This window comes from Phyllobates terribilis, unplaced genomic scaffold, assembly GCF_046119375.1.
Source record: "Phyllobates terribilis strain yellow unplaced genomic scaffold, ASM4611937v1 Scaffold_3__8_contigs__length_932513732, whole genome shotgun sequence".
Taxonomy (NCBI): Eukaryota; Metazoa; Chordata; class Amphibia; order Anura; family Dendrobatidae; genus Phyllobates; species Phyllobates terribilis.
In genome coordinates, this window is record NW_027362763.1 from 482735210 (window position 1) to 482759069 (window position 23860).

The 23860-nt window shown below is 44.5% G+C and overlaps 1 protein-coding gene across 1 annotated transcript in view; it reads right to left on the reverse strand.

The window, feature by feature from the left end:
- LOC141259637 (amine sulfotransferase-like) overlaps positions 1-23860 on the reverse strand; it is a 209883-nt gene that overhangs the window by 86579 nt on the left and 99444 nt on the right. Inside the window, exon 3 of the mRNA XM_073675900.1 lies at positions 22687-22895. Coding sequence (XP_073532001.1) covers positions 22687-22895 — 209 coding nt within the window. The remainder of the gene's footprint in view (positions 1-22686; positions 22896-23860) is intronic.

Sequence of the window (23860 nt, forward strand, 5' to 3'; positions counted from 1 at the left end):
GTTGCCCTCCTTTGTACCTTTTCAAGCTCATTTATATCCTTTCTATATATTGGGGCCCATAACAGAGCACAGTATTTCAAGTGTGGTCTGACCAGTGCTTTGTACAGTGGAAGAACAATGTTCTCATCCTTTGCAGCTATACCTCTTCTGATACATCCCATTACCCTGTTTGCCCTTACAGCAGCGGCCTGACTTTGGGCACTCCAATTTAGTTTGCTATCAATCAAGATGCCCAAGTCCTTCTCCATCTCTGAATTCCCCAATGATTTCCCATTCAGTGAGTACTGGTGACTTCCATTTTTCCTTCCCATATGTATGACCTTACATTTCTCCTCGTTAAACCTCATTTGCCATTTAATGCTCCACCTACCCAGCTTATCCAAATCCCTCTGTAGGTCTGCACTGTCCTCTTTTGTATTAATTGTTTTACGTAACTTTGTGTCATCTGCAAATATTGACATTTTACTATTTATCCCGTCGACTATGTCGTTAATAAAGATATTAAATAACATTGGGCCTAGTACAGACCCCTGTGGTACCCCACTAGTGACGCTTACCCAATCTGAGAATATTCCATTTATAACCACCCTCTGCCTTCTATCCTTTAGCCAGTTAGCTACCCACTTGCAGACATTTCCCCCAGCCCCATCATTCTCATTTTGTATACCAACCTATTATGTGGCACGCTATCGAACGCTTTTGAGAAGTCGAGATACAAGACATCCACTGGTTCCCCCTGATCTACTCGAGAGCTAACCTCCTCGTAGAAGTCAATCAGGTTTGTTTGGCAGGAGCGATTTCTCATGAATCCATGTTGGTTCAGGATTAAAAGATTACTAGCATCAAGATGCTCCGTAATTGCCTCTTTAATGAAGCTTTCAAAAATTTTGCCCACAACGGACGTCAGACTCACCGGCCGATAGTTTCCGTCGTCACTTTTCGCTCCCTTTTTGAATATTGGCACTACATTCGCCTGTCGCCAATAAAGTGGTACAGACCCAGTCTCAACAGAGTCCTTAAATATAAGCTATAACGGTCTGTCTATCACATTACTTAGTTCCCTTAGTACCCGTGGGTGTATGCCATCAGGTCCTGGTGATTTGTTTATTTTAATGTTACTGAGGCGTTTCTGTACCTCAACTTGGGTTAGATTAGTCATACTTAGAGAAGGATTAAGCTTGTCACTTCTCATTTCTCCTGTTAGTTCTATTTCCTTTGTGAAAGTTGTCGAAAAAAAATTATTTAATAGATTAGCTTTATCCTCATCTTTCTCTATGATTTTGCTTTCCTCACTTTTTATCGGTCCAATATTATCCGATTAATCCTTTTACTATTTATATACGTAAAGAACAGTTTGGGATTTGATCTACTTTCCCTGGCAATACGTTTCTCTGTTTCCTCCTTCGCTATTTTTATTTGTTTTTTACAGGTTCTCGTTTTTTCCTTGTAACACATTAGTGCCTCCTTACTGTTTTCCTGTTTTAATCTCTTGAATGCCTCTTTTTTGCTATTTAACGCCCCTTTTACGTTCTTGTTCAACCATATTGGTTTCCTCTTATTTCTGGCCCTTTTATTCCCATACGGTATGTACCTCTCGCACTGAGTATTCAGAATTCTTTTGAAGGTTTCCCATTTACTATTCGTATTCCATTGATTAAGTACTTTGTCCCAGTCAACAAGTTGAAGGTTTTCTATCAGCTGATCAAACTTCGCCCTCCTAAAGTTTAATGTTTTTGTTGTTCCCTTATTGATAACCCTACTGAAGGGCATTTTGAAGTTGATAATATTATGATCGCTATTACCTAGGTGCCCCCCTATCTGTACCTCAGTTATTCTATCAGGCCTATTAGTCAATATTAAGTCCAACATGGCCTTCCCTCTCGTTGGTTCCTGCACTAGTTGGGAGAGATAATTATCCTTAATATTTGTCAAGAACCTTTTTCCTTTCTGAGATCTACAGGTTTCTGTTTCCCAGTCAATATCCGGGTAGTTGAAATCCCCCATTACAATCACTTCATTATGTTTTGCTACTTTGACTATTTATCCTAATAGCAGATTCTCATTCTCCTCTTTTATATTTGGTGGCTTATAGCAGACCCCCAGTAATATTTTATTATTATTTTTTGCCCCCTCTATCTCTACCCACATGGACTCGACCCCCTCTTCTCCCTCTCCTATATCTTCCCTTAGTCTGGGTTTTAGACATGACTTTACATATAAGCAGACTCCTCCGCCTTTCCCCTGCTTCCGGTCCCTTCTAAATAAACTATAATCTAATAAATTTACCGCCCAGTCGTAGCTATCGTCTAGCCAAGTCTCTGTTATACCTACGATGTCATACCTCTCCTCCGATATAAGCGCCCGCAGCTCATCCGCCTTATTGGTCAGGCTTCTTGCGTTGGTCAGCATGCAAGATAAAACTTTGGGGTTATTTAGCATCCTATTCTTCTCTAACGATCTAACTTTACTATCCCCACCCCCCTCTCCACCCTCATTATATTCACTTCTCCCCTTCCCCCTTGCTTGCCTCACATCCCACCTATTTCCTTGGTTTCCCCCCCCCGTCTCTAGTTTAAAAACTCCTCCAACCTATTAGCCATCTTCTTCCCCAGCACCGCTGCACCCTCCCCATTGAGGTGCAGCCCGTCCCTACGGTAGAGCATGTAGCCGACCGCGAAGTCGGCCCAGTTCTCCATGAACCCAAACCCTTCTGCCTTGCACCAACTCTTTAGCCACTTATTCACCTCCCTAACTTCCCGTTGGCGCTCCTGTGTGGCTCGCAGGATTGGTAGTATTTCTGAGAAAACTACCTTGGAGGTCCTTGCCCTAAGCTTCCTACCTAGGTCCCTGAAATCATTTTTAAGGACCCTCCATCTACCACTCACTTTGTCATTGGTGCCGATGTGGACCATGACCGCTGGGTCTTCGCCAGCCCCACCCAGTAACCTGTCAACCCAATAGAGCGCTAGAAATCCAGCTATTTAAAACTCTGTTTCCTCTGTCACACGGATCACATATACGTTGTCATAAAATACTGCCATTTCTGGCCTCCATTAAAAACTTCTTTTAGTGTGTCAGTGAAGCAATTCACCGCAGTTTGCTGTTCAAACTACTTACCTACAGGACAGGTATTTAAAACTCTGTTTTCTCCATCACACGGATCACATAACACAAGTTCGCTCCAAACTCAGTCATTTGTACTGAGCGTGGAAGATACTGTCCTCCATTTAAAATGGGCAAGGCACGTGGCAAGGTACGGGGAACTGGACGTGATGCTAATGGTGCATGCAGAGGCCGAGGACAAGACAGTGGGCAAGCCGAAATTGTGCCACATCAAACACCCACATCTTCTCACCTGACCTTCCTGTCCCAATTTCAAGGGGACCGCAGCACAACTATTGAACCCATAGCAGTGTCAAAAGATTGTTGGTTGGATAGTGGAAAATGCTTCCAGTCACTTAGCCACCACCACCACCACCCTGTCTTCCACACGGTCAAGTCTCAGTAGCCGTGAGTCTGCACCGCATATTCCTCACCCTGATCCTCCTTCCTCCCACCATGCCGAGTACCTGGAGACAACTGATCCCACACTTGGACACTCTGAAGAGCTGTTCACTTTTCCATTTATAGATTCGGGCCTCTCGTCCAGTCCACTTGAAGCGGGGCAAGAGAATATCGCCTGTTGCGATGCCCAAATATTTGAGCAGCCACGGTCACACGAAGGAGACGGTGGGAAAGTGTCACAAGAGGTGGACGATGATGAGACACAATTGCCAGAAAGTCAGTAGGAGGACTAGGGTGGAAGACGAGGTGGTGGATGATATAGTAACTGACCCAACCTGGCAGGAGGACATGCAGAGCGAGGACAGCAGCACACAGGGGAAGTGAGCCAGAGCACCCCAACAGGCAGGAAGAAGCAGTGTGGTGGCTAGAGATGGGCGTTGTTCGACTCGAACTGCTCGCCAATCTCAAATTCGAGCTGTTTTGGGCGGTGTTCGAGCCGTTCGGCGAACACGAACAATTTGAAAAAAATTCGGCTGTTCGAGGTTATGTTCGATAACTGTTCGTGCACCAAAATCATAACTGGATTTTTTCTCAGTAATGCTGAAAATGAATGTTAATACGCAGTTTGAGTGTACAGCGGGGCGGGGGGAGGGGCAGGGGATGGATCTCTGCATAAATAATGAAGATCTCCATTTTTTTTTCTCTTTCCCGCATTTACAGTGGGGAGGTGCAATCTGTCAGCCTACCAGCAGCGCACACACGGAGTGAAGTGCTTTTTTTCACACAAGCAAGGGTATGTGTCATTGGCAGTGTATGTCACATGTCCTTGCCCTATAAGACCCAGCCATTTTCCACGTAGCCACCATTTTCTCACTGCTGCAGCTGCGTGTTAGATGGCACCGCTGATGCTGTGTGCGCTATACTTTCAGTGTTAATTTCAAGCCAATTTTCGCACAAATCTACAGATAGCTTGGGAGTAGGGAATAGTTGTGATTGCAGTCCTTTTGAGGACTAGGTTACATGATTTCCTATGACTTTTATCAGGCAGGTCTGTGCTCTTAAATAGATAGGTTGGGAGTAAAGACTAATTGTAATTGCAGTCCTTTTCAGGGCTAGGTTACATCAGTTCCTATCACTTTTAGCAGGCAGGTCTGTGCTCTTAAATAGATAGGTTGGGAGTAAAGACTAATTGTAATTGCAGTCCTTTTGAGGGCTAGGTTACATCAGTTCCTATCACTTTTTGCCAGGCAGGTCTGTGCCAGTGCTGTGCAAGTTTTTTTCACAGCATTTGGCTAAATCTAGCAAAACAAATCCTTTTTGGCCTCTTGCAGTGTGTGTGAGTCAGTGGAGTAGCCTATCTGTGTTGCAAGCTACACCACCTGTGTATAGAATACAATTTTTTTACTGCACCTAGTGAAGTAAAACCTTTTGGGCATAGCATCATTCTATTAGTCCATCTATACTAACCTCCACCAGGTTGCAAATTCAAAATAATTTTTATCTGCATCTAGCTCTGAAAAAATATTTTAGCTTGGGCTTGTAGCAGTGTGTGGGACTTGTTCTATTAGTCCATCTATACTAACCTCCGCCAGGTTGCAAATTCAAAATGATTTTTATCTGCATCTAGCTCTGAAAAAACATTTGGGCTTGGGCTTGTAGCAGTGTGTGGGACTTGTTCTATTAGTCCATCTATACTAACCTCCACCAGGTTGCAAATTCAAAATTTATTTTATCTGCATCTAACCCAGCTAATACTTTTGGGCTAATACCACAGTTTGGCCACTCAGCTCTGCTCGGTTCCCATCCATTGTTTTTTGTGCAAACAACTCCAGAGTTGTCAATTAGTTAACCATCAAAATGAGTGGAAAAAGGCCTGCTGCTGGTGGAAAGGGGAAAAGGCGTGTTGGGAAGGGAAAAAAAAGGTTGTGTCCATGGGGTAGGTGTTAAAGCAACAGTAATATCTGCAGAAGAAAGACCATCTTCCAGCCAAACTAAGATGTCTACTTCTTTTAGCGGACAATGAGATAAGATCCTTTTCTAATGGCCACGCCAATCGCTACAAATTCCAGATGAGGCACAAAAACAGCAGGTGCTTCAACGGATATCAAGTGCTCCTTTAAGTGGGCTCTCCTCCACCTCAACTTCAACATCACAAATACTCCAGTCCTCAGAGGTGTCACCCCAATTGCACTTGCTTCCTCACAGCTACCTAGTCTCCAGCTGCCCGTCTGAGTATGGAGTAGAACAGATGGTTGAGTCTGCAGAGCTGTTTACTCATACTATAGCCTGGGAATCAGAGGTCGGCTCCAGAGCTTCTGTGAATACAGACGAGGAAATGATCTGCACTGATGCCCAGAATCTTTATGAGTCGGATCCAGGACCAGACGTAGAAGGTTCTGACCATAATGTATACCCTCGTTCCCAAACTGTAACTCCTGTTGGTGGAGTCAATGAGGAAGACGATGATGAGACTCAAATACCTGATTGGAGCAACAACTTGAGTTTTTTGTCAGGGCAGGAAGAGGTTGGCTCTGAGGACGACGGGTGTGATAACACACAGGGTGATGATGACGAGGTTGGAGATCCCACTTACTGTCAACTCACAGTCAGCCAGTCGATGAGGTCAGCAGAGGAGGTGGAGGAGGATGCTAGTGACGACGAAGTCAGGTTGCGCCTTCCTGAACAGAGACGTAGTACTGGAAGCACGTCAACAACTGCATCCTCAAACACAACTCAGCCTCTGACAAGTCTTGGTGGCTCTTCAGGTCGCATGGGTGCTAAGCCTTGCATAGCCTGGGCATTTTTTCAGATCGATAAGGATGACCCAACTCGTCTTATCTGTAACATTTGTCAGCAAAAGCTAAGTAGAGGCCAAAAAATACATAGTTTGAGTACTTCATGCATGAACCGGCACATGGATATGAAGCATAATTTGCAGTCGGAAGCTCACTGTGCTACAATGCGGCCTAGCCGGCCGGGCCAACCACCATCTGCTGCGTCTTGTGCATCTGCGGCCTCTTCATCCTCTGTGACTGGGGGGACAGCAGTCACACCTGTTTTGGGACTCATTTTCTTTAGAGGTGGAAACACCAGCTGGTGTTGAGCGCTGTCCGACATCGATAGCACCACCTTTGGATCAAGGCAACCTAACATGTCCGCCTGCATCTTCCTCACAGACCGGCAGTTTTCCGGGGACACCCTTCTCAACTCCGTCTAAGCACAACAGTCAGCCCTCGGTCCCTCAGATTTGGACAAGTAAAAGACCATTTCCTCCTAGCCATGAGAAAGCTAAGAGGTTGAATTTCACCATCTGCAAGCTCTTGGCTACAGAAATGCTGCCTTTCCGCCTGGTGGACACAGAGGATTTTCGAGACCTTATGTCTGTCGCAGTACCCCAGTACCAGATGCCCAGACGGAAATACTTCTCAAAGAAAGGTGTGCCTGCGCTCCACCAGCTTGTCGCACACAACATCACTACTTCTTTGAGAAACTCTGTGTGTGACAGGGTGCATTTCACCACAGACACTTGGACGAGTAGGCATGGACAGGGGGGTTACATGTCGCTGACTGGGCACTGGGTAACTATGGTGACAGCAGGACAAGGGGCTGCTGTCCAAGTCTTGCCAACCCCACGAGTTGTGGGTCAATCCTCTTTATCTCAAAGTTCCACCACTGCTTCTGCCTCCTCAACCTAATCTCGGTCCTCCACCTGCACCTAAAGCCTGTCTGGTCATGCCACAAGCTTTCTAACTGCGCAGAAGGGATCCTGCACACCTCCTTACTATGCTGGCAGCAGGGCTCAACGTCATCAGGCGGTTTTTACTTTGAAATGTCTGGGAAATGTGAGTCACACAGCTGAGGAGATGTGGTCAGCTCTGGAGAACCAGTTTCATGAATGGTTGTCTCCACTGGACCTGAAACCAGGGAAGGCCGTGTGCGACAATGCTGCAAACCTGGGTGCGGCCCTTCACCGGGGCAATGTCACACACGTGCCTTGTATGGCTCACGTGTTGAACCTGGTTGTCCAGCAATTTTTAGCCCACTATCCCGGACTAGATGGCCTTCTGCAGAGGGCACGGTCGCTGTGTGCTCACTTCTGCCGTTTGCCTCCCGCAGCTCAGTGACTTACATCTCTCTAGAAGTCGTTGGGCCTGCCACTTCACGGGCTAAAATGAAATGTGCCTACCCGGTGGAATTCAACTCTGCACATGTTGCAGCGACTGTGGCAGCACCGACAAGCCCTGGTGCAATACGTTCTGACGTATAGCCTAGGCCAACGAGATCCAGAGGTGGGGCAAATCACGCTGGAGGAGTGGTCTCAGATCAGGGACCTATGCACCATTCTGCACAGTTTTGAAATGGTGACAAAGATGTTTAGTGCTGACGATGCCATTATCAGCATGACTATTCCGGTGATTTACATGCTGGAGCACATGTTAAACAGAATTCGGAGTCAGGTGATGGCACAAGAGGAGGTGGAGGAAGTAAAGGAGTAGGAGTTGTATGCGGAAGGGCTAACATCTGCAAGGTCCAGACGGTCGGCAGCACCAAGGCGGCAGGCATGTGAGGGTGGGGGAGATGGTTTTACCAGGGCGCATGGTAGCAGCCAAACTAGTGAGGAAGGTGCAGGATCCCAGGAAGAAGTGGAGGACGAAATGATGGAAGACTCATCAGCTGAGGGAGACCTTGATCACATTTCTGTTGTGCGAGGTTGGGGGGAGAGGGCAGAGGAAGGAAGCATGATTGTTACCTCGCTACCAACACAACAGGGACTTGGTGCTCCTGCATGCGCAAGACACATGAGTGCCTTCTTGCTGCACTACCTGCAACATGACCCTCGAATTGTGAGAATTAGAAATAATCCTGACTACTGGGTTGCCACACTGTTAGATCCCCGGTACAAAAGTAAATTTGCAGAAATTATTCCTGCCATAGAAAGGGATGCACGCATGCAGGAGTATCAGCAGAGACTGTTGCAGAATCTTACATGTGCTTTTCCACAAAACACTAGTGGTGCACGTAGTGAATCTCACAGTTCCAACTTGCCAACCGTGGGACCGTCGAGTGTTCAGCACTCAAAATGTAACAGAAACACAGCTGGTAACATCAATTTTGCGAATCATTTCACCACTTTTTTAGCCCATCCTTTGCAAGGCCACAGGAGACAAGAAGTCTGACACATAGTCAACGCCTAAAGACGATGGTACAGGAGTATCTCCAAGTAAACATTGAAGCCATGACTGTGTCACTGGACCCTTGCTCTTTTTGGGCTTCCAATCTGGATAAATGGCTGGAGCTCGCCACTCACACCTTGGTGATCTTTTCATGCCCCGCTGCCAGCGTTCTTTTTCTGAACGTGTGTTCAGCGCTGCTGGTGGTGTGCTGGCAGATAAGCGCACGTGGCTCTCCACTGATAATGTAGAAAGACTCACGTTCATAAAGATGAGCAAATCATGGATCCGAAATGACTTTTATACCCCTGTGTCATCCTGGGTAAAAGCTTGATGATTTGTTAAAATCACCTCACCAACCGTTTTAAGCTTTCAAATTACTAATCATGTTTATCTGTATCTTGGCAGGAAAATAATTTGGGCCTTGTAGCAGTGTGAAGTACTGATTCTATTAGGCCATCTATACTAAACTCCACCAGATATAAAGTTACTAATCATGTTTATCTGTATCTTGGCTGGAAAATAATTTGGGCCTTGTAGCAGTGTGCAGTACTGATTCTATTAGGCCATCTATACTAAACTCCACCAGATTTAAAATTACTAATCATGTTTATCTGCATCTTGGCTGGAAAATAATTTGGGCCTTGTAGCAGTGTGCAGTACAGGTTCTATTAGGCCATCTATACTAAACTCCACCAGATTTAAAATTACTAATCATGTTTATCAGTATCTTGGCTGGAAAATAATTTGGGCCTTGTCGCAGTTTGCAGTATTGATTCTATTAGGCCATCTCTGCTAAACTGCACCAGATTTAAAATTACTAATCATGTTTATCTGTATCTTGGCTGGAAAATAATTTGGGCCTTGTAGCAGTTTGCAGTACTGATTCTATTAGGCCATCTATACTAAGCTCCACCAGCTTTCAAATTAATAATAATTTTTAGCTGCATCTAGCCCGGAAAATAATTTTGGGGCTCCTAGATGCGCAAGACACATGAGTGCCTTCTTGCTGCACTACCTGCAACATGACCCTCAGATTCTCAGAATTCTAAATAATCCTGACTACTGGGTTGCCACACTCTTAGATCCCCCACAGTCTTCGATCAACCTTTTCATTTTAATAAAGAACAAAAAAATGGTCATTTTTGAAATTATAAGCATTAGCAGGTAATTAGAAACTGAAATCAAACAGTTTTCAACTCAAAACTTTATTCTAGGTGATGTTACATTTGCACATAGGACCCCTTGTTCGAAAGGAGCTTCTGAACTCTCTCGTCCATTGAATTTGTCAGGTTTTGGATGGTTTCTGCTTCAATTGTTTTGCATGAGGACAGAATACCCTCCCAGAGCTGTTGCTTAGATGTGAACTGCCTCCCGCCATCATAGACACTCCTTTTGATGATGCTCCATGGGTTCTCAATGGGGTTGAGGTCAGGGGAGCATGGGGTCACACCATAAGTTTGTCCCCTTTTATGCCCATATCAGCCAGAGATGCAGATGTGTTATGTGCAGCATGAGACGGTGCATAATCATGCATGAAAATGATCTTGCTGCGGAATTCACGGTTCTTCTTCTTGAACCATGGCAGGAAGTGCTGTTTGAGAAACTCCACATATATTATGGAGTTCATCTTTACCCCTTCAGGGATCCTAAAGGGGCCGACAATCTCTCTCCCCATGATTCCAGCCCAAAACATTACTCCACCTCCTCCTTGTTGGCGCCGTAGCCGTGTTTGCATGGGGTGTCCATCAACCAGCCATCCTCCACTCCATCCATCTTGACCATCGAGCGTTGCACGGCACTCATCGGTGAACAAAACAGTTTTGAAGTCAGTCTTCATGTATTGTTTGGCCCACTGGAGCCGTTTCTGCTTGTGTACAGTGGATAGAGGAGGTCGACAGGATGGCTTACGCACAGCTGCAAACCTCTGAAGGACCCTGCATCTTGTTGTTCGGGGGACATTGGAGGCACCAGCAGCTTCAAAAACTTGTCTGCTGCTATGACAAGGCTTTTGTGCCGCTGCTCTTTTAACCTGATGTAATTGCCTGTAGGAAAGAGTCCTCAATTTTCCCTTATCAGCACGCACACATGTGTACTGTGAATCAGCTACATACTTCTTGATTGTGCGATGATCAGGATGAAGTGTCTTGGCAATGTTGATTGTAGTCATGCCTTGACCTAAACACTCCACAATTTGTTGCTTCTCAGCAGCCGACACATCCTTTTTCTTTCCCATTTTGGCAGAAAATGTAGGCTGCTTAATAATGTGGGACAGCCTTCTTAAGTAGTCTTGACTTTCATTGGACACACCTGCCAAACTAATTAGCACAGGAGTCTGCAATTGCTTACAATGATATAAAGAGCCCTGATACACATCACCATCAATGAGTTTAACTGACAAACAAAAAAAATCTTACCTTATCACTCCTAAACACTTTTTGCATAATATTTTGGAACACAGTGTACATGTGCTTTTCCACAAAACACCAGTGGTTCACATAGTGAATCTTACAGTTCTAACTTGCCAACCGTGGTCTGTATGGAGCTGTTCAATAAAGGGCCCAAAATTAAGATAACATAGATGGGAGAGGTCTCTATGAATACGAATTCCTAAGTATTTGATACCCTGTGAGGGCCAGGCAAAGGGAAAGTTGGACTGGATGGAATCCTGTATGGATTTGGGGAGGGAGACATCGAGGACCTCAGACTTCGCTGCATTGATTTTAAAATTTGACCATGTAACAAAGTGATCTATTTCAGCCATAACAGCAGGGATGGATATATGTGATTGAGTGATATATACTAGGACATCATCAGCAAATGCAGAGCACTTGTACTCGGTGCCTCCCACCTCAATCCACCTAATATTGGGGTTATGGAGAATTGATGAGAGCAGGTGCTCCATCACTAGGATGTATAAGAGAGGGGACAGGGGACATCCCTGCCTTGTCCCATTGGTGATTATGAAAGGTGATGAAAATGTTCCATTTATCTTCAGCCTAGGTGACGTATTGCGATACAGGGCTGTGATTTTGGCTATAAAAGGGTCCCCTAGACCCCTACCCCAAGCTTTTTAAGAGAATAATATATGGCGTGCCAGGCGACTCTATGGAATGCTTTCTCAGCATCCAACGAGAGTATCTAATTACACATTTTTAACTGCATCTAGCCCAGGAAATACTTTGTGCCTAGTAGCAGTGTCTGCTAGTCAGCGGATTATCTCAGCTGTTAAGCAAGCTACACCACCTGTAGTTTGGACACTTAATTTTTTCAAAGGAAATGTTTCGGGCCCCTGGGACACTCAGTGAAGAGCATCGGGTAGACACCCCAAGGCACAGGGGCTGGGACTGGCGGTAGGACGCCTTGCGGTGGACCGCCAAGCTCGATCCTTATAAAAGCTTTTTAATTGCAGCAGCTTTAGTGGACGCTACTGGAGCTGGAATTACCGCGGCTGCTGGCATGACACTTGCCCTCCAATAGATCCTTGTAAAAGGATTTAAAGTGTACTCATTCAAATTAGAGAGACAATTTAAATTAAAAAGATTAGACCTGCCTCCACCGCAGGGGCCTCGCTCGACCCACCAGCGGACAGGCACCAGTATTGGGAGAGGGGGGCTGGCCGTCAGGGTCCACCGCGGCTCTGGCACAAACCCGGTGACACGGAGGTTGCATGGGCACGAACGGACTGGCCGTGTCGGCTTCGCACTTTTTTGGTTTTAGAAGGGCATGACATGCCTATATCTGTGTCTCCCCCTCCTTTTACTCCTCCACCTCTTTTCTTTTCTCATGACTATATGTACTTGTCACTTTTCCACGTGTTAGTTGTGTCTTCTGAGCAGTTTGTCAGCTTATGGACACCTTTGAAGGTATTTTCTATGTGTTTCTATGTGTTTTTGTTTGCCTGCCATTGGTTTTAACGGTGTTCGAAGGTGTTCGACGAACCGAACCGAACTCGAACACTACGGGGGTGGCTCAACACTAGTGGTGGCCGCAAACAGAAGGTAGACAACTGTTCCCTGTTCCTGAGTCTGGTTGTTTTTTAACCCCTTAACAACATCTGAAGTACTAATACGCGTCTGTGCCCTGGGACTTAAGAGCCAGACCCGTATTAGTATGTCATGGCGATCGCGCGCGCACACAGGCTGTGCGGGCGCGATCGCCTCCGGGTGTCAGCTGATTGTCACAGCTGACACCCGGTACTATGTGCAGGGAGCCGTCCTGCACCGCTCCCAGCACATTAACCCCCGCGATGCTGCGATCGAAGTTGATCGCAGCATTGCGGGGGCAAGGGGAGGTGATCGCCGATACTCACGTCCTCTTCCGGCTTCCAGCGCAGTCTGCAAAGGCTTCCCGGGTGTTGCCATGACGACCCGATGTCGTCATGACAACATCCGCGTCACCAGACAGCAGGAAGATTGTTTGGACATGCGCAGTGCATCTCCAAACAATCTGCTCCCTGTCCAGCGCTGACAGCCTGCATGGCACAGGGATGGTGCTGCATTCCTGTGCCATGCAGGCGATCAGAGAAAAAAAAGTGAAAGTCCCAGAGTGGGACAAAGTAATAAACTATATAAACTTCCAGAAAGTGAAAAAAAAAAAAAAAATTGCAAAAATATTAAAAAAAAATAAATAAATAAATAATCCACCAAAAATAAAAATATAATGTACCCATCAATAAATATTATTAGAAAAAAAGAAAAAAAACAATAAAAGTACACATATTTGGTATCGCCGCGTCTGGAACAACCTGAACTATAAAACTGTCCCACTAGTTAACCCCTTCAGTGAACACGGTAAAAAAAAAAAAAAAAAAACGAAGCAAAAAACAATGCTTTATCACTTACCGCCAAACAAAAAATGGAATAAAACGCGAACAAAAATACAAATATAAATAAAAATGGTACCGCTGAAAACGTCATCTCGTCCCGCAAAAAACAAGCTGACACACAGCTCCATTAGCCGAAAAATAAAAAAGTTATAGCTCTCAGAATAAAGCTATGCTAAAAAATATTTTTTTCTATAAAATTGCTTTTATTATGTAAAAGCACAAAACATAGAAAAACAATATAAATGTGGTACCGCTGTAAACATACTGACCCGAAGAATAAAGCTACCTTATCAATTTTACCACACGCGGAACAGAATTAAAAAAAAAAAAAAATCAATTCCTGAATTGTTGGTTTTTGTTTATTCTGCCTCCCAAAAATCGGAATAGAAAGCGATCAAAAAATGTCACGTGCCTGAAAATGGCAACAATAACAACGTCAAGTCATCCCGCAAAAAACGAGCCATCACATGACTGTCTGCCAAAATCTGGAAAAATTATAGCTCTCAAAATATGGCGATGCAAAAACTAGATTTTACAAAAAATGCGTCTTTTAGTGTGTGACAGCTGTCAGTCATAAAAACCCCATATGATTCTGGTATTGCTGTAATCACACCGACCCGAAGAATAAAGTCGTCTAATCACTTATACCACACAAGGAACGGCGTAAAAAATAAACTCTTGGGTTAGGATTGGGCTAGGGTTAGGGCTGGGTTTGGGGTTAGGGTTGTGCTAGGGTTAGGGTTGTGCTATGGCTAGGGTTGTGCTAAGATTGAGCTAGGGCTAGGGTTGTGCTACGGTTAGGGTTGTGGTAGGGTTAGGGTTGGGGTTAGGGTTGTAATGGGGTTGGGATTTTTTTCAAAAGTAAGAAAAAAAGATGACGATATGGCGACTAGTGTTGAGCGCAAGTGCTCGCTACTTGAGTTTGCATCGGGTGCTCTGGTATGCATTGAGTATCGTGGGTATTTGAGTGACATGCTCGAGTCTCTGCCCCATATGCTTCGCGGCCAAAAAAACATTACGGGGATTGCCTGCCATGCACGAGCGATCCCGCATGGTTCTTTTTGGGTGTCTAATAACCGTGAAACATGCGGAGCAGGGACTCAAGCATGTCACTCGAGCACCCGTGATACATGGTGCATACCCGTGTACCTGATGCAAACTCAAGTAGCGAGCACTTGCGCTCAAGACTAATGACAACTTATTCAATGTGATGACCTAATGTAAACAAATTCTGTGTCGTACCTCTGGGTTAAAAATGTTCACTATACACCTTAATAAAATCCTTGAGGGGTATAGTTTCCAAAATGGGGTCACTTGTGGGGGAGCTCCACTGTTTAGGCACATCACGGGCTCTCCAAACGCGACATGGTGTCCGCTAACAAATTGAATGGAAAATCGGCTCAAATTGTTAGCGGACACCATGTCGCATTTGGAGAGTCCCTGTGTGCCCAAACATTGGAGCTCCCCCACAAGTGACCCTATTTTGGAAACTAGACCCCCCAAGGCACCTATCTAGATGCATAGTGAGCACTTGGAACCCCCAGGTGCTTCACAAATTGATTCATAAAAATGAAAAAGTGTTTTTTTTTTCACTTTTTCATTTTTACGAATCAATTTGTGAAGCACCTGGGGGTTCCAAGTGCTCACTATGCATCTAGATAGGTGCCTTGGGGGGTCTAGTTTCCAAAATGGGGTCACTTGTGGGGGAGCTCCAATGTTTGGGCACACAGGGGCTCTCCAAACGCAACATGGTGTCCGCTAACAATTTGAGCCGATTTTCCATTCAATTTGTTAGCGGACACCATGTTGCATTTGGAGAGTCCCTGTGTGCCCAAACATTAGAGCTCCCCCACAAGTGACCATTTTGGAAACTAGACCCCCCAAGGCACCTATCTAGATGCATAGTGAGCACTTGGAACCCCTAGGTGCTTCACAAATTGATTCGCAAAAATGAAAAAGTGAAAAAAAAAACACTTTTTCATTTTTACGAATCAATTTGTGAAGCACCTGGGGGTTCCAAGTGCTCACTATGCATCTAAATAGGTGCCTTGGGGGGTCTAGTTTCTAAAATGGGGTCACTTGTGGGGGAGCTCCAATGTTTGGGCACACAGGGGCTCTCCAAACACAACATGGCGTCCGCTAATTATTCAAGCAAATTTTACAATCAAAAAGTCAAATGGCGCTCCTTCCCTTCCGAGCCCTGCCGTGCGCCCAAACAGTGTTTTTTCCCAAAATATTGGGTATCTGCGTGCCCAGAGGAAATTGCACAACAAATTTTGGGGTACATTTTTTCTTGTTACCCCTGTGAAAATAAAAAAAATTGGGTCTAAAGTAACATTTTTGTGAAAAAAGTTAAATGTTCATTTTTTTCTTCCACATTCCAAAAATTCCTGTGAAGCACCTGAAGGGTTAATAAAGTTAGTGAATGTGGTTTTGAGCACCTTGAGGGGTGCAGTTTTTAGAATGGTGTCACTTTTGGGTATTTTCTGTCATAAAGACCTCTCAAAGTGACTTCAAATGTGATGTGGTCCCTAAAAAAATGGTTTTGTAAATTTTGTTGGAAAAATGAGAAATCGCTGGTCAACTTTTAACCCTTATAGCTCCCTAACAAAAAAAAATTTTGGTTACAAAATTGTGCTGATGTAAAGTAGACATTGTGGAAATGTTATTTATTAACTCTTTTGTGTGACATATCTCTCTGATTTAAGGGCATAAAAATTAAAATTTTGAAAATTGCAAAATTTTCAAAATTTTTGCCAAATTTCCGTTTTTTTCACAAATAAACGCAAGTGATATCGAAGAAATTTTACCACAATCATGAAGTACAATATGTCACGAAAAAAGATTCTCAGAATCAGGGGGATCCGTTGAAGCGTTCCAGAGTAATTACCTCATAAAATGACAGTGGTCAGAATTGTAAAAATTGGCCTGGTCATTAACGTGTAAACCACCCTCGGGGCTTAAGGGTTTAAAGACTCTGCCGATAACCCCAAAAAGGCCATTTGCACCACCTGCCAGGCCAGCATCAGCAGGGGTGGCAAAACGACCAGCCTGACCACCACCAGTATGATCAGGCACATGGAAGCAAAGCATCCGACTTTGTGGGCCGAACCCGAGGGTCCAGGAACAGTGTCTGCGGGTGGCACCATTAATTCTTCTGCTGTTGTGCATGAATGCCAATCCCTTGTCCATTGTGCATGCGAAGATGCCTCCTGCCCTGCACCTGTTGTTGCACACTGTCAAGTAGCAGCATCAGGAAGCACGTCCATGTCCTTGTCCCAGCGCAGCGTTCAGTTGTCCACAATGCTGAAGAGTTGTGGACAGCTATGAAAGAGCAGGCAGATCTGTGGCTCTCACCGCTGAACCTACAGCCAGGCATGGTCGTGTGTGACAATGGCCGGAACCTGGTGGCAGCTCTGAGGTGAGGCGAGCTCACACAGATAACATGCCTGGCCCATGTGCTTAACCTCGTGGTTCAGCGGTTTCTCAAATCCTACCCAGAGCTGCCGGATCTGCTTGTTAAAGTACGCCACCTGTGTGCCCATTTTAGAAAGTCAGCTACAGCTTCCGCTGCCCTTGCAGTGTTTCAGCAGCGTTTGCAGCTTCCGGCTCACAGACTGGTGTGTGATGTCCCCATGCGTTGGAACTCTACACTGCAGATGTTGGGAAGGATTTGTGAGCAGAAGAGTGCAGTGTTATGATCTGCTACAAGAACTAAGGAAAGAAAGGGAATCTGTCCCTACAATAAGACTAAGCTGATTCCCTACGATGCTGCGGACAACCTGTTCCTTGTGAACAGACCCGCCTTCGTCCTCTGCTAGTCTGAACGCAGACCTATAGAATAAAGGGAGGAGTCCCTAAAAGAACTAGGGACTGGGACAAAATTGGACACCTCCTAGCAGAAGTTGTAGTGGAGCAAAAAGACAAACAGGCAAAAAGTACTTAGAGGTCCAAAGGACCAAACGAACTAGAGAGATAGGTACAAAAGCACCTGGCTAGATAGAGAGTCAAAATAACACTGAAGTCCATCAAAGCCAGAAGGGTGGAGCTGGAAAATATAGGCAGCAGGTCACGTGACCACAAAATAGAAAAAACTAACAGGAAGGTTCTAACAGGCAGTTGTTGAGTACCAGCATCAACAAGTCTGTCGGTATTCAGTTCAGACTCCACACATAAGATCTCAGGAATTGACATGGATGTCAGACATTATGTACCATTCTCCAAAACTTTGAGGACTCCACCAAGATGGTGAGCGGCGATGATGCCATAATTAGCGTCACCATCCCGCTTCTCTGTCTTCTGAAACGCTCTCTGCTCACAATCAAAGACGATGCATTTCAGTCGGAGCACAATGAGATGGGGCAAGGAACCATAAAGGGTGATTACACACAGCTTAGCCTCATCTCATCCCAATGTGGATTGGGTGACAATGAAGAAGAGGAGGAAGAGGAGGAAGGACAGGAGATAGTTTCATGCACTATAGATGGTACTACCTGCACAGCTGTCATACCGTCTATTCAGCGTGGATGGCCAGAGGACAGAGAGGAGGAGGAGGAGAGTATGGTCAGTCATCCTCTTGGTGAGGACACGGAAGTCTTCGTTATTAGTAGTCTGGCACGCATGGCTGAGTATATGTTACGCTGCCTTTCCCATGACCTTCGCGTTCTCAAAATTTTGGGTGACAGTCATTACTGGTTGGTGACACTTCTAGACCCACGCTACAAGAAGAACTTTATATCTCTTATTCCTGAGGGGGACAGGTCTACAAAAATAGGGCAGTACCAGAAGGCCCTTGTTGCGGAACTATTAAAAAAATTCCCATCTGAAAACGCTGGCGGCAGAGGTCACACTTCCTTGGACAACCAAGGAGTACAGGAGAGAAAGACACAACTTCAGTCGAGCAGAGGCAGGGGAACACTGTCAAAGTTCTGGGAGAGTTTTCTCAGACGCTGCCATCGCACAGGCCCTGAGGCGCGGGGTACTCTCATAAGGAGTGCAAAGTTTGGGAAGATGCTGAGGGAGTACCTTGCCAATAGTACCGTCATTCATGATTCCTCTGTGCCTTATAATTATTGGGTATCCAAGCTAGATACGTGGAATGAACTGGCTCTCTATGCCTTGGAGGTCCTTGCCTGCGCTGCCGCCAGTGTTTTATCAGAGCGGGTTTTTAGTGCCGCTAGTGGAATTATAACTGATAAGCGCATCCGCCTGTCAACTGAAAATGCTGACAGTCTGACTCTTATAAAAATGAACAAGGGCTGGATTGGGCCAGGCTTCTCAACACCACTGAATCATAGCAGCATAACATAAACTCAAATCCAGTGTCTTTTCTTGGGAAGTGTATTCCCATGCACCTTATCACACCCACTCATGGGTATACGGTTCCTGATTTTGGTTATTTGCTCTTGTCCTCCTCCTTCTCCTCAGCCTCCACCACCATATCACCAGGGTGACCGTGGTCCGTGATGCAACACCCACATAATTTTTTTAAAGGGTGTTTATGATGCCTTGTAAAAAAATTTTTTTATACAGTATGTTCATGTATACTCCCAGGGGTAAATGTTTGTTAGCCCATACACTTAGTGCATGGGCATTACAAGTACAGGAGGCCCGCTCCTTTCTAATGAAATCATTTTTATATGAGGCCCTCCTCCACGTCTCTTCCAAGGGGCATTGTAGTGACTCCAAATTTTTGGCAGCCCTTGCATTCACTGCATAGGTCAACACTATGGGAGACTCTTTCTTTTCTAATGGGAATTTGTCGTTACTGTGGCCCTGCTCTATGTGTCTTTAAATTCTTAGTGGTGTTTTTCCTAAAATTGGTCAGCCGTTGGACTCACTGCATACCCTATAACTGTATAGCAGACCCTCTCCTTTCTAATGGGAACATGTCGTACCTTGTTACTGTGGCCCTGCTCCATGTGTCTTTAAATTCTTAGTGGGGTTTTTCCTAAAATTGGTCATCTGTTGGACTCACTGCATACCCTATAACTGTATAGCAGACCCTCTCCTTTCTAATGGGAACATGTCGTACCTTGTTACTGTGGCTCTGCTCTATGTGTATTTAAATTCTTAGTGGGGTTTTTCCCCAATTTTGTCAGCCCTTGCAGTCACACCATGGGGATTTCTACTATAAGAGACCCGCTCCTTTATAATCGGAACATCTTTTTTACTGAGACCCTCCTCTATGTCTCTTCAAATGGGTTTTGGGATGCGTCCAAATTTTTGGCAGCCCTTGCAGTCACTGGGTACGCAATAACAGTATAGGAGACCCACTTGTTAATATTGGGAACAACAAAGCATAGCCTTCTGATGGCTCTCTAGCAAAAGCTAAGGCCGACGGCTGGCTTTTTAAGAATAGTAAGGGCCGTCTGATGTCCCTATAAAAATAGGCTTTATGACTTTCAGAGTTCCTCCATCATAAATAAAAAAGGATGCGTCTTATGATGTGTCACACACCACATTGCCGGATAAGGTTGTAAAATGTTAAAATGACATTTCCCGGTGAATGCATTTGTCTTAAAAAATACAGCAAAAAAAAAAACAATAGGATCTTTCTTTAGTATAAAAAACAGCGTCACCAATTTAACCTCAATGTGATCACATTGTTCAGCTCATGCACCTCCTCCTCCATCTCTGAAATAACCACATCAGTCACAAGCTGACTGCACTGCAGCACTGCCTTGGCCAAGCGGCAACAGGCTGTGCTGAAGATAACATGCTTAATGCTTAATTGACAAACTGCCCAGCGCTGCAGAGTTGTTGAAAGCTGTAACACAGCAGCCTGATCTGTGGCTCTCACCGCTGAACATACAGCCAGGCATGGTCGTGTGTGACAATGGACGGAACCTGGTGACGGAGAAATGACAGCCGGGGTAGATACGGTTTCCCTCTATGCCAGTCCTTTCACCGAGCTAAAGAATATGGCTGTGGTGAAATACAACTCCCACTGAGAAGCTGTTTCAGATTGAAAAACATTGTGCCCACCAGAGGATTTGATTCTGAGGGCTAACCTTTCTCACCCACTCAAGAGCCCCATAGCAGCTGCACAGTTAGCGCTATTATGAACTCTCCTGAGGTAGAAGACAATGCTCACCAGAGAATTCTCTGGTGGGACCATCCAATCCAGCCGAGAAGCAGTCCTGGCTAAGAAAAGTGTGTGAGAATGTTCCCGGACACTCTGTGGCTGCTTTTTTACTGAGGAGGAAACACACACAAACACGGTGAGAACATATAAAGTTCTTGCAGATGTTGTCCTTGCTGGGATTTTAACCCAGGATCCCAGCGCTGCAAGACTTCAGTGCTAACCACTGATCCAATGTGCTGCCGTTCACCCTCTAATATCTAACAGGCTAGAGAAACTTGCACCTACTGCCACTCTATCTTCAGCTCCTTTGTGAGAAAATGTATTTGGGCAGCCACTCAGTCTACCAAATAAAAATCCTGAGAAGAAAATTGGGGATGGCTTCGCTACTGGTACTGGGGATAGTGCTAATACCATGGCGTCGTACCATAGTTTGCTGGAAATATTCCAGGCTAGTAGGAGGCAAGCAAATTCCCACAGAAAAGTACCAGCAGTAATGTTCAGGCCACATTTCAAGACCAAGCAGCTTTAGAGGACTTCCTGGGAGAAATGACACGCAGGGTAAACACAGTTTCCCTCTATGCCAGTCCTTTCACCGAGCTAAATACAACTCTTAGCAAAAAAAGTTGTGGACTGGCTCCGTACCTTCCCTGGCCACATTCACCTGTCCACGTGTTTGTGGTTAGGCTGTCCTTCCCAGTTAGTGCACTGGGGAGGGCACGGGTAATGTTGTGAGACCCGTGCTTGTGGAAAGCGGAGGTGATACCGGGAAATATAGTGGCGGCTGGGGACCGAGTATGGATACCCGGCCGCCGCCGGCATGAGGTTATGAAAAGCTTCCGCCTCCATGAGCCTAAAAGGCCACATTTCAAGTGCAAGCAGCTGTCAAAAATTTGGCAGTATAGTAATGGAATTTCCTGGGAAATATGTTATGGAACATCCTTTCCAGGGTAATGACTTGTTTATAAAGCAAAGTAAATAACCAAAAACAAAAATGCTCCTCCACACCTTGGGCTATGTTCACACGTAGTGCTTTTGATGCATTTTTGCATTGCTTTCAACGGTGAAAAATACATTCACCAGTAAATTTCATCTTAACATTTTACAACCTTATCCGCCATGTGGTGTGTGAAACATCATCAGACACATCCTGTTTCATTTATGAAGGAGGGATTGTGAAAGTCACAAACACTAATTTTACAGCCTTACTATTCTTAAAGCGCCAGCAGTCGGCTATGCTTTGTTGTTCCCATTATTAAAGAATGGGTCTCCTGTACTATTATTGCGTATGAAGTGATTGCAAGGGCTGCCAAAAATTTGGACGCAACCCAATACCCAACAGACATAGAGGAGGGTCTCAGTAAAAAAAATGTTCCCATTATAAAGGAGCGGGTCTCCTAAATTTAGGAAAAATCCCACTAACAATTTAAAGACACATAGAGCTGGGCCACAGTAATGACATGTTCCCATTAGAAAGGAGAGGGTCTGTTATCCAGTTATAGAGTATGCAGTGAGTCCAACAATGGCTGCCAAAATTTAGGAAAAACCCCACTAACAATTTAAAGATACATAGAGCTGGGCCACAGTAATGACATGTTTTCATTAGAAGGTAGAGAGTCTGCTGTACAGTTATAGGGTATGCAGTGATTCCAACGGCTGCCAAACTTTAGGAAAAAACCCCACTAACAATTTAAAGACACATAGAGCAGGGCCACAGTAACGACATGTTCTTATTAGAAAGGAGAAGTTCTGCTATACAGTTATAGGGCATGCAGTGAGTCCAATGGCTGCCAAAATTTAGGAAAAACCCCACTAACAATTTAAAGACACATAGAGCTGGGCCACAGTAATGACATGTTCCCATTAGAAAGGAGAGGGTCTGCTATATAGTTATAGGGTATGCAGTGAGTTCAACGGCTGCCACAATTTAGGAAAAACTGTTGCTGGTGAGCAAGTGTCCATAAAATAAATAGAAATTCCAGGAAATATTTTTAATATTGTTTTTTTACCCTAAAACTTATCAAAGCACCAATATTGAAAAATCATCTTTTAAATAATTAATATGATAAATATTGAAAGAGAATACTTATGTGATTTACTTTTCCCATCTTAAACTTCAGATCTTTAGGCATTAGATAATAAGGCAGATGAGATGTGAAGAGACGAGGAGATGGACGGCTGCTGAAGTCAGTATTGTAAATGTTATACTCAATCCACGACACTCTTTCAATGTTTTCAATCTGTTCTTTTCTGTTTCGATGGCCTTCATTAAATATTAGGCTTAGAATTTGCTGTGTCCAAATTGTGCCTGCAGAATAGCATGTATTAATTAACATTTTAACATGCAAAATGTATTAATTTCTTTTCAGTTTTCTACTATGAATATACAGGTGCATCTCATCAAAAATGTAATTTGTTTCAGTTCTTCAATACAAACAGTGAAACTCATATATTATATAGAGTCATTACAAACAGAGTGATCTATTTCAAGTGTTTATTTCTGTTAATGTTGATAATTATGGCTTACAGCCAATGATAACACAAAAGTCAGTAAATTAAAATAATTAACAAAAAAGACCTGCAAAGGCTTCTTAAGCATTTAAAAAGGTCTCTTAGTCTGTTTCAGTAGGCTCCACAATCAATGGGAAGACTTCTGACTTGACAGATGTCCAGAAGGCAGTCATTGACACACTCCACAAGGTCCCAGAGTTCCAATTTTCATTTGAAAATCAAGGTCCCAGAGTCTGGAGGAAGAATGGAGAGGCACACAATCCAAGCTGCTTGAGGTCTGGTGTAGGTCCACTGTGTTTTATCAAAACGAATGTCAGAGCAGCCGTCTACCAGGAAATTTTAGAGCACTTCATGCTTCCCTCTGCCGACAAGCTTTTTGGAGATGGAAATTTCATTCTCCAGCAGGACTTGCCACCTGTCCACACTGCCAAAAGTGCCAATACCTGGTTTAAAAACAACAGTATCACTGTGCTTGATTGGCCAGCAAACTCGCATGACCTTAACCTCATAGAGAATCTATGGGGTATTGTCAAGAGGAAGATGAGAGACACCAGACTCAACAATGCAGACGAGCTGAAGGCTGCTATCAAAGCAATATGGGCTTCCATAACACCTCAATAGTGCCAATCGTCAACATTAACTGAAATAAACACTTGAAATAGATCACTCTGTAATGACTATATAATATATGAGTTTCACTTTTTGTATTGAAGAACTGAAATAAATTAGCTTTTGGATGATATTCTAATTTAGTGAGATGCA